The sequence below is a fragment of the Trichomycterus rosablanca genome, chromosome 7, assembly GCF_030014385.1.
Source record: "Trichomycterus rosablanca isolate fTriRos1 chromosome 7, fTriRos1.hap1, whole genome shotgun sequence".
Lineage (NCBI taxonomy): Eukaryota > Metazoa > Chordata > Actinopteri > Siluriformes > Trichomycteridae > Trichomycterus > Trichomycterus rosablanca.
Genome location: NC_085994.1, coordinates 6,762,290 through 6,776,610, shown reverse-complemented (window position 1 = coordinate 6,776,610; position 14,321 = coordinate 6,762,290). Strand labels below are relative to the sequence as shown.

General features: G+C 41.1%; 1 protein-coding gene across 2 annotated transcripts in view; it reads left to right on the top strand.

Moving 5' to 3' along the window:
• The window catches only part of commd10 (COMM domain containing 10), a 62,720-nt gene that overhangs the window by 33,221 nt on the left and 15,178 nt on the right, over positions 1-14,321 (top strand). The window contains exon 6 of one of the 2 annotated variants that reach the window (XM_062998317.1): positions 1,684-1,946. The exons of the other annotated variant lie outside the window; for it this stretch is intronic. Within the exon in view, the coding sequence (XP_062854387.1) occupies positions 1,684-1,713 (30 nt within the window). The 3' untranslated portion in view covers positions 1,714-1,946. Of the gene's footprint in view, positions 1-1,683; positions 1,947-14,321 lie in introns of those variants that run through there. 2 annotated transcript variants of the gene reach the window in all.

Sequence of the window (14,321 nt, the reverse complement as noted above, 5' to 3'; positions counted from 1 at the left end):
GTATTGTCTTTTTACCCCAACACTTTTGTTATCGCAGAGATTTTCACATAACAGCAGGTCAATTAAAAATTTTTTTAATTACATTTGCTTGTGTTCACTTATTTTATTTGATTAAAAAACAGAACTGCACAGCCCAGACTCTTGCTTTCCAGGAATATTCGCCGGAGAAAACACCTGTTAACTTTTACTTTATTTAACATATTGTAATTATCACATTTTCTTCCTATTGGTTTAGAGGTTTTAAGTTTGGGATCTTTACTAGATAAGAAAATCGGTCTCATACCAGAATCTGAAAGTGCGGTGTGCAGCTTCTAGCATTAATCTCATTAACATTGGATTAATGGCGTCACAGGTGAAGTGTTCTTCAATATTTGGCAGCCAATATGTTCACTCTCATTGGCTGATTGTATGTGACTGTATGTGATTTAGTTGCCAGCGTAGACAAGTATAATTATGCGAACGCTCTTCTTTCCCACAAGCTGTACAGTATAATAGACGAGGCCCACTAACGCTGCGGCGCTATATTGTCGACATACCAGAGGGATCTAAAAGGGAGCCTAGGCGATCGCCAAAGTTACCACACAAGAGACGTTTCTGTTGCTATGAATAGTGCTCGGTGAGCCTTTCACTCTCTCCGCAGCTATAGTGTTTCAAAAATGGATGGATGGGATGTTTTTATCGTAGGAGGAATTTGGAACACTTCTGTCATTTACAGCACATACACTCAGGGCTGCATAGCTGGAACACTTGAGTTCCGTTCATCTTAAAGAAAGAATGCATCTCACAGCCTTATATGTGGCCCTGTTTTTAATAAGCTGGTTTGGTTGTATGAATTCCTTGGGAAACCAGCTGTTATACTGACTTTCACCTACACTGACAGGTTCTTTTTCATTTCTGTTTCCTACAACTGGCTGAAAGGTCGTGAACTTATTTGTGTTTGTTAAATCAGAAATATCATTTAAACATTTAAACATCTGTCCTGAAATGTGCTCACATGCTTCAAATAGGTTGGATTTACCACCATCTGGCTGAAAGCATGTGACTATCCTTCTAATTAATGGCTTTGGCTATTTCTGTCACACCCAATGCTAACAGGTGCATTAAACTAAGCAGGCATACAATCAGGCCACAATAAAGACAATAAGGCCATGGGGGACAGTGGAAACCTAGTGGGTAGAGCTTTGGGCTATCAACCGAGAGGTTGAAAGTTCGAATCCTATCTCTGCTGTTCAGCCACTGTTGGGCCCTTTTTGCTAATTTCACTCACCAGTTTATAATTCTAATAGGAAAATTATTATACTTCCCTGTGTACTTATTTTCCAGGAATCTTCTGCATTCGCTGTCTAGTTTTAGTTTTTTTTAGAGCCACTGCGTTTATTTAAAAACTCAGGAACATTAATGTAGTCGTAACATTTTGAGTCGGGGAAAAAAGATGGGGAGTGGTTTAGATTTTTTATGCGATAGTGACACTGTTCAAGCAGTTTTTTTTAAACCTGCTTAATAGCGGGCCAACTTTAATTTTATTTCTAAACTACCTATTTCAAAAATGGTAATGGGCCGTAAATGGCCTGCGGGTCGCAGTTTGGACATGCCTGTGTTGAAAGTAATCAGCAAATTTTGCATTCGACACACCCCCTCTAACAGGCGTGAATTAACCAACCACTTCTTTTCACCTGCACGTAGCAGGTTCATACAGGTACCAGTATTGAGTAAAGGGAGTCACACTCTGCTCTCCATTATTCACCGTGTCTGTGCAGAATTCATCAACTGGCTAGCAGAGGCCGCAATTGAAGCAGCAGTGAAGAACCCCGTCATCCTGCTCTCCCTCAGACATAGCCAGTCTTGTTTCTCTAGGCACCCAATGTCATTGTCTCTAACAATATTGTGAATATGCCCCAGATTTACATGTACAAGTTTCTGTCCATCCTTTTGCACAGATGGTAAATTTTTTTACCTCATTTTTTTGCTCCCATCAATAAAGAAGCTCACGAGCTGAAAAAAACGAGGGGTTGAATCTTTTTCATTCATCTTGTCTCTTTTTTCTGTAACAGTAGATGACTCACTGGTGATATAAATAGTCGCCATCAATGAGGTGCAATCCATATGAGGGAGTTTTATGCCTTCTGGCTTTCACTTGTTCTCTACCAGTGCTGGCTGCAGATGCGACATTCTCATGATCATTCGGATGAGGAGCTTATGCTCAACAACCCTATGCTTCTGTTTTTAGATTGACGGCTCATGAAGAGACATTAAAAATGGATTTTAAAGCTTGCTGGGATTTTAGGCTTACTTCTTAAAAAGTGTATGGTGTGTATTTTTAGCATTGGAATTAAAAAAAGACAGTAGTAGATAGTGATGTAACGATTCACCACAAGACTAATTATACTAACTAACGAACGAGACTAACTAACGATTAAAAAATTCCACGATTTATACACCTCGCTATACACCTCGCCTGGTTGACGTCACTGGCGCTATACGCCTGGTTGCCAAATTCGGGTTTTTCAGCCAAATTGGGCTTAATTCAAATTTGTTTTGCATAGTTTGTACCTACCTCAGAAATAAAAGGGTATTAATTATTTACATAAATAAAAGATAATCACAAAAACAGTGTTTTATTTTCTTTCTTTTAAAGAGAAATAATAAAAGGAAACTTCATAAATTGCCTCTTGTCAGGCTTGATATTGGGACATGCCGCATGTTTTTGTTCTGTTGATGTTTGGTGGCTGTGTAGGTCATCCAGAGTCGTCTAGTCTACCATCGAGAAGTGCTTCAAGTACCATCAGTAAAATGGACAATTCTTTATTTAGTGTAAAAATTCCTCTTCGGCTCTGCTACTGGTCAGCTGGGCGCCCTCTACCAGGCACAATTCGCTAATGCCTGCAGCGGACAAAATTGGCCTCCAGTCTGCTGGGTGGGAAAGACTGGACTAAGGGGTGGGGTTATCAACGCTGTGTAAGGACCTTGGTTGCCCGGGGTGCCTGTTCAGAAAGTGGAGGAGCGCAGAGATTGGGGCGTGGCTCTCTTCATGCACAAATCCACTTAAATATGGGAGAATAAGAAGGGATTGGTAAACAGCGCACACGTTGAAAAGAGTGTGTGTCAGGCGAATATACACCCTCTCTGGACACCATCAGGGTCTCCAGCAGCGGATTGGCTACAATAAATTGGGAGAAAAAATGGGGTAAAATATATAACAAGATAAAAAGATAACAGATAATGAAAAAAAACATGCAGTTCTCTGAAGAATAGCCTACACATTTTAACAGGTGGTAAGTTGTTTGTTGTGTAGTGATTTCTACACATAAACGTTAGTAAATTAGGTCCAGAAAGTTCCAGTCTTTCCTAGAAGAGTTTGTGACCTTGACCTTTACTGTAGCTGATAAAATTACATAATTTACTGACAGCACAATGGCTTCATTAATCTAGAAGCTGTTCCGTATGTCCGAACCTTTGCTTCTTTTTCCTCTTTGACAGTTTTACAGAACTCCCCTGCTATGACTAAAAGCGTGTCTGGGATAAATTGGAAAGGGCGCACCTGTGCCCTTAAACAAGCCGACACGAAGGTCACCGAGTTACGGGTTAATAGCACGGGCTGTCTGTTGTGCGGCACCTTTGTGTGTGATCAAGCGCTGAACTCCTGTCTGGTACAGGAAGATAAATTATAGATCCATTGTGAAGCTTTTCAGTTCCTCGCTCGACCTGCAACGCTAGATTACACCGGTGGAACAGAGGACTGCTGCATTGTGGGTGATAGCTGAAGCTGAACCTCAGTGCTTGTTTGGTTTTGGAATGACATTTAGGAACCTTAAAATCTGTCAGATGAACAGTTAAAAAAAAAAAGTGATACGTTATGCACCAATGAGCTAAGAGACTAGAACCACCCACCTAATAGGCTGTCAAAACAACTCTGACCTGCTGAGACACAAAGCCACAAAAAGTCCTGTGCTATTGTTTACCAGAACATTATTAACAGGTCCTTTTACTTCTGTATGTTGCAAGATAGATTGTTGTATAGTGCATCCTGGTGACGTCTCTTCCACTTGTAAACGTGTACTCTCGCCTCACAGCAAAAAGGTCCTGGGTTCACTTCTCAGATGGAGTGGTCTGGGTCCTTTCTGTGTGGAGTTTGCATGTTCTTCCCATGTCTGAGTGGATTTCCTAAGGGAGGTCCGGTCTCCTTCCACAGTCCAAAGACGTGCAAATGAGGAACTGAAGATACAAAATGGTCCATGACTGTGTTTGATATGAAATACACCCACCAGGCACAACATTATGACCACTGACAGGTGAAGTGAATAACACTGATTATCTCTTCATCACGGCACCTGTTAGTGGGTGGGATATATTAGGCAGCAAGTGAACATTTTATCCTCAAAGTGGATGTTAGAAGCAGGAAAAATGGACAGGCGTGAGGATTTGAGCGAGTTTGACAAGGGCCAAATTGTGATGGCTAGACGACTGGGTCAGAGCATCTCCAAAACTGCAGCTCTTGTGGGGTGTTCCTGGTCTGCAGTGGTCAGTATCTATCAAAAGTGGTCCAAGGAAGGAACAGTGGTAAACCGGTGACATTGATGCACGTGGGGAGCAAAGGCTGGCCCTTGTGGTCCGATGCAACAGACGAGCTACTGTAGCTCAAATTGCTGGAGAAGTTAATGCTGGTTCTGATAGAAAGGTGTCAGAATACACAGTGCATCGCAGTTTGTTGCGTATGGGGCAGCATAGCTGCAGACCAGTCGGGGTGCCCATGCTGACCCCTGTCCTGTGAGCATCGGAACTGGACCATGGAGCAATGGAAGAAGGTGGCCTGGTCTGATGAATCAAAGAATGTTTTCTTTTACATCACATGGATGGCCACATGACATAAAAAACCTTGTAATATAATACAACAAATTAATCAAATTAACAGCAGAATTACCAGTTTTCCTTTGCAGCTCTAGCAGGGCAGGAATTTTATAGACGGCCTTGTATTGTGTGACACTAAATAAAAATTGCAAATCATTGCTGTATACTCATTTTCACGCTTTCATTTTCTTGTAGCAGTGGGCCTGGTTAAAATAGTTAATAGATGGAAGAAGTGATTACATTTGCCAGTGTGGTCTAACTTATACAATATGTGGCCAAAAGTTTGTGGACACCTGACAATGAGCTTGTTATATAACATAAGCGCTATAACATCCTCCCTTCTTATCAGTTCTTCCGTGAAGGTTTTTCAAATGATCTTGTTTCTAACAGTTTGTCTGTTATAATTTATTCCAGTTCAGTCAAACTTCTCTGTCTGTATGCATCCTGCATCCTGCACTCGTGCTGGCACCTTGACCAAACCAGAGTTTCTGTTGAAGCAGCCAGGAGGTGAATCCCAATGTGGCCAATTGTGCCGGAACCGCTGAAAGAACATTTGTGAAGTCAGGCTCTGATGTTGGACCAGACTGGCTGACAATCCACTCGTTCCTGAGGGGTTTAAAAGGGTCAGTGTCAGGGCTATGTGCTGGCAACTGTAGTTCCTCCATATAAGACTTTGAGCATGGGGCAAAACCTTATCATTTATTTATTTCATGTTTACTTAATTGACCTGTACAATACGCTGCTAGCAATGGATGTGGCTGAAATAGAAAAAACTGTATTGGGGGCATGAAGCTAAGCAGTGGCGTAACTAGGAGCTCATTGGTCCCCTAAACAAATTATATATATATATATATATTGGTCTAGTAACATTAAGCAGGTTACACAGATTCCCAAAACCCCTTGCTGTGCACCCACTGTATAGTTTAATTACATGTATTCTGATATTTCATTGTCTTTTAGTTATTTTAATATTTTACTTAACGAAAATATTGTCGTGTTTTTACTTTTGTTATCGTCGCACTTTACCGCTAGCATTAGCCACTTGCTACTGTAGAGGCTTACCTAGTCGCTGCGAGTGCTGCTCGTCCGGCGGGGATGCTACGCGTCTTTTGCTGCATGCGGTGGTGGAGTTGTGGGAATAAAGGCACACGACAAGGTAGAGTTCACTTTAACTGTTTAGTCAGGAGACTTCAATGAGCGTTACAACACTTTTGACTGTTTAGCTCCAGCACCCGGGGGGTTGAGTTCATGTCGTGGAGGCATGAACTCCACGACATGAAGGGCCCCGGCAGTTATGCCCCTGAAACTAATGCAAAAAATGTGATCATCTAAGTAGCAGTTCTGAGAATGAGCTTTTGTTTTTTAGTTTAGTTAGATGTGTGAAATTACATTTGAGGACAAAAACACAGGACATATAATTAAGATATCAGTCAAATTTAGTTCTTTGGTTCTGACTCAGTCCATGTGATTTTATTACTAACGCAATTTTCAATATTCTCACAATTTAAACCTTAAAAGTAGCCAATTATTATGAAAAGATTTCATGCCAATTGAATAAAAAAGGCTGCGTAGTCACATCCGAAAGTTTAATCAGCGTAATCGTTCTCATTCTCCCCGTGGTGAAAACGGCAATGAACTGTCTCATTTCCCCATTCTTTTTTCCTCTCTTGGCATATTGAGCCATTTGGAACTCATCCTCTCTATTATGTGATTGCTCTGTCTTGCCCTTGGCCTCGGTCTAATCATAATCAACAACTAATGGTATTGATGCTTAGCTTAGCACTGTGAAGTTAAAAGCGTTCTGCAATCTCAACAAAGTGCACGCTGGCAAGGTTTACTTTTATTCCCCCTTTTATTTCTGTTTTTTTCTCAATTTTCTTCAAGGAAGGTTCTTAAATTAAAACCAATGACAGTGCACAAAGCCCAGTTGAGTCTAGTTGAGTCTATGTGCTTGAAAGATCAGAGATTCTGCTCCGGGATGGAAGAGTAAACAGGACCTGCAATCATTTTGGGATCCAGGTGGCATCAAAGCCGCTCGTATTTCCTGTGTGTTCTTCAGAGGCGATAGTGAGATTGCTAATGAAATCTTGTGGCACTCCACACATCAGAGCAGAAAGCAGATTTGATGCAGGGATTAGAAGCTAAGTCTGTCTAGGTCGTCATTTAAAGAGCTACAAAACTGAAACAAATTGAAATTAAGGTGCTTAAATTATTTTTTATTTTTGTATTTTTTTTCTATTTATTTATGCCTTTTCTCCCATTTTCTCTAATAACTGATTGCATTCGAGGAAGGTATATTTCCTGCTCACCTCCGACGACTCGTGCGCAGTCCTTAGCGGACCTCTTCTTATTCACCCATGCATTCTGCACAGGTGCCTCTCTATCTACTAATCAGGGCCCTTGCACAGGGTTAGAAGACCCCACCCACATAGTCCGTCATCCTGCCTTGGCAGACACGGTAGCCAATTAGTGTCTGCTGCAGGCACTGCCAATTATGCCTGGTAGATGGCGCCCAGCCGACCGGTGACGACGCTGAGTTTCGAAGCGAGGAGTTCAGGATCTCTGCGCTGGTGTGCTAGCAGAATATCTTGCTGCAACTGGTTTAACTGATTAGTTGATTCATTTTGATTCGTTTTTCATGAAACAGGTAACCTGGTGAACATAGCAGTTATGTAGGTAAGATGAACAGAAACACTGAACACAACCAGTTCAGTAATCAAAATGTAGATTTTAAGTAAAGTCAGTAATGGACAGTTCATTTTAAGCGCTAATTAAAGTTGCTAATCAGGATTTCAAAAAGTAGCAGTCTGCGTATTAAATCTCATTAGTATTAAAGCATTAGTGTCGTTATTATAAAATGATTAGCAAAATAAGTAGTTCTGACACATTGAAGCATGACTCAAAATATCCACATCATTTTTAAGAGAATAAAAAAATAGTAACATGCGTTTGTTTATTAGGATTCCCCCCCCCCTTTTTCTCCCCCCTTTAGCGCATCCAATTGTTCAATTTTGCATCGTGCTTCCTCTCTGTCTATGCCGAACCCTGCCCTGACCGAGGAGATCGAAGCTAACCCATATCCCCTCCGAAACATGAGCAGCAGCCAGATGCATTTTTGCCACCCACACATTGATGAGTTTGGCACCGCCTAGCGTTGCATGCGGAGAGACACAACCTAAGGGCACTGTTCCTCATCCCTGTGCAGGCGCCTCTAATCAGCCGGCAGAGGTCGTAATCGCATTCTGACGGAGAGAGACCCACATCCGGTTCTTTGTCCCACCCCCCAACTGAGCAACCGGCCAATCATTGCTCATACAGCCACTCAGCTTCGAACCGGTGATACTACGTACTCAGAATCCAGCCCTGGTTTGCAGCGTGTCTTTTTACCGCTGCGCCACCTGAGCGGCGTTTATTAGGATTTTAACGTCATGTTTTACACTTTGGTTACATTCATGACAGGAACGGTAGTTACACATTACACAAGGTTCATCAGTTCACAAGTGAACAGTCATGGACAATTTAGTGTCTCCAATTCACCTCACTTGCACGTCTTTGGACTGTTGGAGGAAACCGGAGCACCCGGAGTAAACCCACGCGGACACGGGGAGAACATGCAAACTCCACACAGAAAGGACCCGGACTGCCCCACCTGGGGATCGAACCCAGGACCTTCTTGCTGTGAGGAGACAGTGCTACCCACAACAATATTAACATGAGTTTAACATGCACCCATACACACACCAAACAGTTCTGCTTGTTATGTTAATCGTGTAATATTATTAATAGTGTAATTTATCATTTAAATGATTTAAATACATTAAATAATGGTTTCTGTCCTGATTAGAACTGTAGTGCTTTCTCAGATTAAGCTGGTGCTGCACACTGAAGGTGTAAGGATGAGTCTCAAATTAAGAGTCTGAATTCACTCGCTCCTCTCTCAGTTTAAATCAGGTCTGTGTTGGAGATGTAATGAAGTTTAATGATCCTTTTAATCGACAGTATTAATCGAACAATGACTTCTTATCGGGTTAATCATTACCATCCCTAATTGTTCCCCGTACACGTGAATTGAAAGTGCTATCAGCATAAGAAATTGTAATTGTTAGTAGTTATTAAACTTCTTTTCATCATAATATAACTGGTTATTTAGATAAACAATGCCTTTGTATGGTGCATCGTGGAGAAGGGCACCCTTGTCCATACACAAACTCACAAATTAATACTGGAGACAGGAATTACAGCTTTTCCTGAGATAACGGCCGGTCAGTTCCTAGCTCACAGCCTCAGACCCCCTTATGATAAAGCAAACACATTTTTGTCGTGGCATTTACAAGCTCTGAATAGGTCAGCTTGTCTTTTTAATCTGGATTTAAAAACATACTGCAAGGTGCAAGATGCTGCATACGCTGGATCAACAGTAAGAGTTCAGTTAGGTCATACTGTCAGTGCCTGAAATAGCCGTCTGGATTATTCATTAGTATTTATTTTGTAATGTATTTAGTTAACAAGCAAGCATCAGAGTAAAGACCAAAAAATTATACAGCCCTGTGTACTTCAGTTTATTTGCTATGTTTAATACCAGTATTAAATTTAAACTTATATATACACCGATCAGTCATAACATTAAAACCACCTCCTAGTTTCTACACTCACTGTCCATTTTATCATATAGAAGCACTTTGTAGTTCTACAGTTACTGACTCTCCCAGGACCACTACAGAGCAGGTATTATTTAGATGCTGGATCATTCTCAGCACTGCAGTGACAATGACATGGTGGTGGTGTGTTAGTGTGTGTTGTCCTGGTGTAAGTGGATCAGACACAGCAGCGCTGATGGAGTTTTTAAACATTTCACTGTCACACCTGGACTGAGAATAGTCCACCAATCAAAAATATCCAGCCAACAGCGCCCCGTGGGCAGCATCCTGTGACCACTGATGAAGGTCAAACAGCAGCAATAGATGAGCGATCGTCTCTGACTTTACATCTATAAGGTGGACAAACTAGGTAGGACTGTCTAATAGAGTGGACAGTGGGTGGACACAGTATTTAAAAACTCCAGCAGTGCTGCTGTGTCTGATCCACTCATACCAGCACAACACACACTAACACACCACCACCATGTCAGTGTCACTGCAGTGCTGAGAATGATCCACCACCCAAATAATACCTGCTCTGTGGTGGTCCTGCGAGAGTCCTGACCATTGAAGAACAGGGTAAGAGCAGTCTAAAAAAGCATGTAGAGAAACAGATGGATTACAGGCGTTTGTGAGGTCACTGATGTTTGACAAGAAGACCTGGCTTTCCTTTATTGAAATCGTTTCAAGTCATGCTAGAAAGAAAAGGGCCCTCCCCAAACTGTTACCACAAATATACAATCATACTATTGTTCAAAATATCTTGTTATGCTAAAGCATTAAGATTTTCCTTTACTGATACATCTCGGCTGTGCTATCAGTTACACAGACATAGATACTGTATGTCTTGGGTCATTGGTGGTGGCTTTGTTATTACTAGACTAGCAATTAAAAGGTTGCAGGTTTGAGCCCCAACACTGCCAATTTACCACTGTTGGGCTCTTAAACTAAACCCTTATCGCAATTGTTGGTCCCCTGGTCACTTTGGATAAAAGCTTCTTCTAAATGGTGTAAATGGGGGAGTTGGGGGTGGCTGAAGCCCCGCGATGGATTGGTGCCCTGTCCAGGGTGTTACTATGTTGTGTCCAGTGTTTCCAGTTGGAACCGGACCCGACGCAACCCTGACCAGGAAAAAACAGTTGATAAAAATGAAATTAAAAGCAGCTACAGTAAGAAGATGCTTGTGGTTGGCAGGCTGACAGCACCTCTCAGTTTGCTTGGTAATAAAGCATCGAGACTATAATTCACGGCAGACTGATGTGGTCAGCAGTTCAGCAGCTGGATTTAATGCACATGACTGCAGACATGTTTAAACGGTGCCATGCATCAGACAGCCCTAAATAATTTATACCGGGTTTCAGTGAACATCTTATACAGCATTACTTATAGAAGTCTGAGCACATGCTGGCCTACTTTCAAATAAACAAATAGGAATTTAGGCTGGCACCACAACGTTTGCATGCGTTCTATAATTGGCTGTATGAAATAAACCCGTCTATTGTTTGGATTCAATCATGGACAAGTAGATCTGTTTAGGATTTATGCTTGTTATGGTAAACATATTCAAACCTCATTTGTATTAAAAATCACCCTGTGACTATATGGATTACACATTGGAGGTTTTAATGGCAGTGAAGCGTTACAGAGTGTATCAGGGCTGTTATAGATGAAATCTGCAGTTTGGTACGCTGACACAGTAACATAATGAAAAGAAAACTGAAGACAATCCTGTCAGGTTTTGTGTTTTTTAAGTTTTTATTTACAAGGGAAAAAATTTTAACTTTGCTAATTTCAATAACCTACTTTTTTGATAATATTGGAATTCAGTTAAAAACCAATTCAAAAATTCCACGCTTCAAATCGATTTGACATGTTAAATGAAACAATATTCACTGGTGCTATACACCACGTCTGGTTGACGTCACTGGCACTATACTCCAGGTTGCCAGATTCGAGGAGTTTGTACCTACCTCAAAAATAAAAGATAAGCACAAATACAGTATTTTATTTTATTATTATTTTTTAAGAGAAATAATAAAAGAAAACTCCATAATTTGAGTTTAAAAAATCGGGAAAAAATCGTATCGTGAACCCAGCATCATGAATCGGATCGCATCGTGGATCAGACACAGCAGCGCTGCTGGAGATTTTAAATACTGTATCCACTCACTGTCCACTCTATTAGACACTCCTACCTAGTTGGTCCACCTTGTAGATGTAAAGTCAGAGACGATCGCTCATCTATTGCTGCTGTTTGAGTTGGTCGTCTTCTAGACCTTCGTCAGTGGTCACAGGACACTGCCCACGAGACGCTGTTGGCTGGATATTTTATGATTGGTGGACTATTCTCAGTCCAGCAGTGACAGTGAGGTGTTTCAAAACTCCAGCAGCGCTGCTGTCTGATCCATTCATACCAGCACAACACACACTAACACACCACCACCATGTCAGTGTCACTGCAGTGCTGAGAATGATCCACCACCCAAATAATACCTACTCTGTAGTGGTCCTGGGAGAGTCCTGACCATTGAAGAACAGCATGAAAGGGGGCTAACAAAGCATGCAGAGAAACAGATGGACTACAGTCAGTAATTGTAGAACTGCAAAGTGCTTCTGTAAGTGGAGCTGATAAAATGGACAGTGAGTATAGAAACAAGGAGGTGGTTTTAATGTTATGGCTGATCGGTGTATATACAGTAGATTCTTTTAACTATTTTACCCACTATGCCCTTAGTTTAATAATAATTTTTGTATTTATTTTAATTGTAGTTGAATTGGACGTTAGTGTAATGGATTAAATGTGCTGCATCAGGACTTGGATAACTGTTATTCAGAATACAACAAAATTCCACAGTTTTTTTGTACATTTCTTGAGAAGACTATATGATCATCTGTCCATGAGCTGAAGCTGAGGTGCATTTGGTCACACAGTAGGACGATCATTCGAAATCCGAAATCAAGTTCACACCAAAATGGGTAAATACAAATGACCTATAAGGTCTTGGCAAAAGCCCAATGGAGATGCTTTGGTTTGACCTAAAATTAGAAGGTCATGTCTGATAACTTTGCATTGTGGCTGATTTAAATCAGTTCCACAAAAAGAAGGAGGGCTAAAGGAGGGTCTTTCACATCAATGTAAAAAACTAAGATCCTCCAAAAATTGGAAATATCGTCATTATTGATCCAAGTGGTGCAACCTGTTAAGAGAAGAGCGATAACTTTAAAATATTGATTTAATTGATTGATTATTTTTCCAACCTTTTCCTCCCAATTTTCTTCTCTAATCTAGTCGTGTCCAATTACCCTGATTGCATTCTCCACTGATTCAACCCTCCCGCTGACTAAGTACGCTTCTCAACTGACATACGCCCCCTCCGACACGTGCTCAGTACAGACTGCATTTCACCTGCACGAGTCGAGTTCATATATACCGATCAGCACTGTGCATGGAGAGCCACACTCCGATCAGCATTATTCCTCAGCCCTGTGCAGGTGCCATCAATCAGCCAGCAGGTGATGTTTTACGAAATGGGTTCTGCTTATACTCTAGTTCTATTTTTGGAATATTATATTTTGTTTAATCGTCTAAACTGATCAAATCAAAGACATTTGCAATAACACTGCTGTGTAGACAGCAGTCTTTTTTTTGATCGCCTGTGTCTCTAACACGTTCTTCTCCAGCGTATGATTTCCACTGTGCTTATTTTTGTTTCTGCTTACAAATAATTAGCTTTAAGTCCTCTTATGTGCTAATCTCCTCACACGCGCAAAGCTCAACGAGAGCGACTTATTTCCATATCGTTGCTCTCATTAGTGATAAGTCGCATCACGGGACGCGGGAACAGAGTGGCTTTACATATTTTCAGGCTTCTCAAAGCAGTCCTGTCGTCCTCCGAGGCCACTGTTCGATTGTAAACAAATGCAAATGAATTTCATGAATTTCAAGATCCTGTGGAAGCGATTCGGGGAAATAGGCCACTCATGATCAAAGATGTTTGTGCAGAAAGATTTAAGAGATATTAAATATTCAAATGCAATAAACAAATTTGCCTAGATAAGAAATATAATAAGAAATAAAGACCATAAAACATAATTATCTGAAATGATCCTAATCAAAATTAAAACACCTGTTGTCCCTGTCTGCAGATTTAAATCGCCAGTAAACTCCCATAGTATGAGCTCGGCATTACAGCACACAAAAACAATTATTCATGTAAGTGCTGAAATGAAGCACACAACTGTTTTTTAGCGGCACTTATGCCAAGTTTACACTACACGACTTTCCAAGTCGTCAGGTCGCTGTACTGTTCACACTACACTACTGGATCTCTAGTAAACGGGAGTCTTTCAAGTCGGGTGTGGCTTTCACACTACACGACGGATCGGCGATAGGGGGTTTCACAATACACCATCTATCACCAACTGGAATCGCAGGCGAGCTTCTCTGGTCTCCCAAACTACTTTTTGTCACGAAAACAAATGCGATAAGTGACGAGGGGTTTAATGATACCACGTCCAAAAATGCACGTCAACAAGTAGCGAGCGATCAAAGTTTGTGCGCTGATGTGGAGCGTTAAAACAAGGAGAAAAAAAATAAATGAATCTGAGAGGATTTGGCTACGCGAACAGCATGAATTGTTCTATAGTGAGTTGGAGGTTAATAAATATTTTTGCAATGCAACATTGGTGTTATGTTTTGTAGAGAACAATATAAGGTCAGAAATACTGTGAAACGTTTGTGTGCCGATGTATTCTGATAGAAACTATATTATACCCCTCTCCTCTCCCGTGTTTTCCCCTCACCCAATATCTCACATTCTCATTGGCTGTAGTTCGACA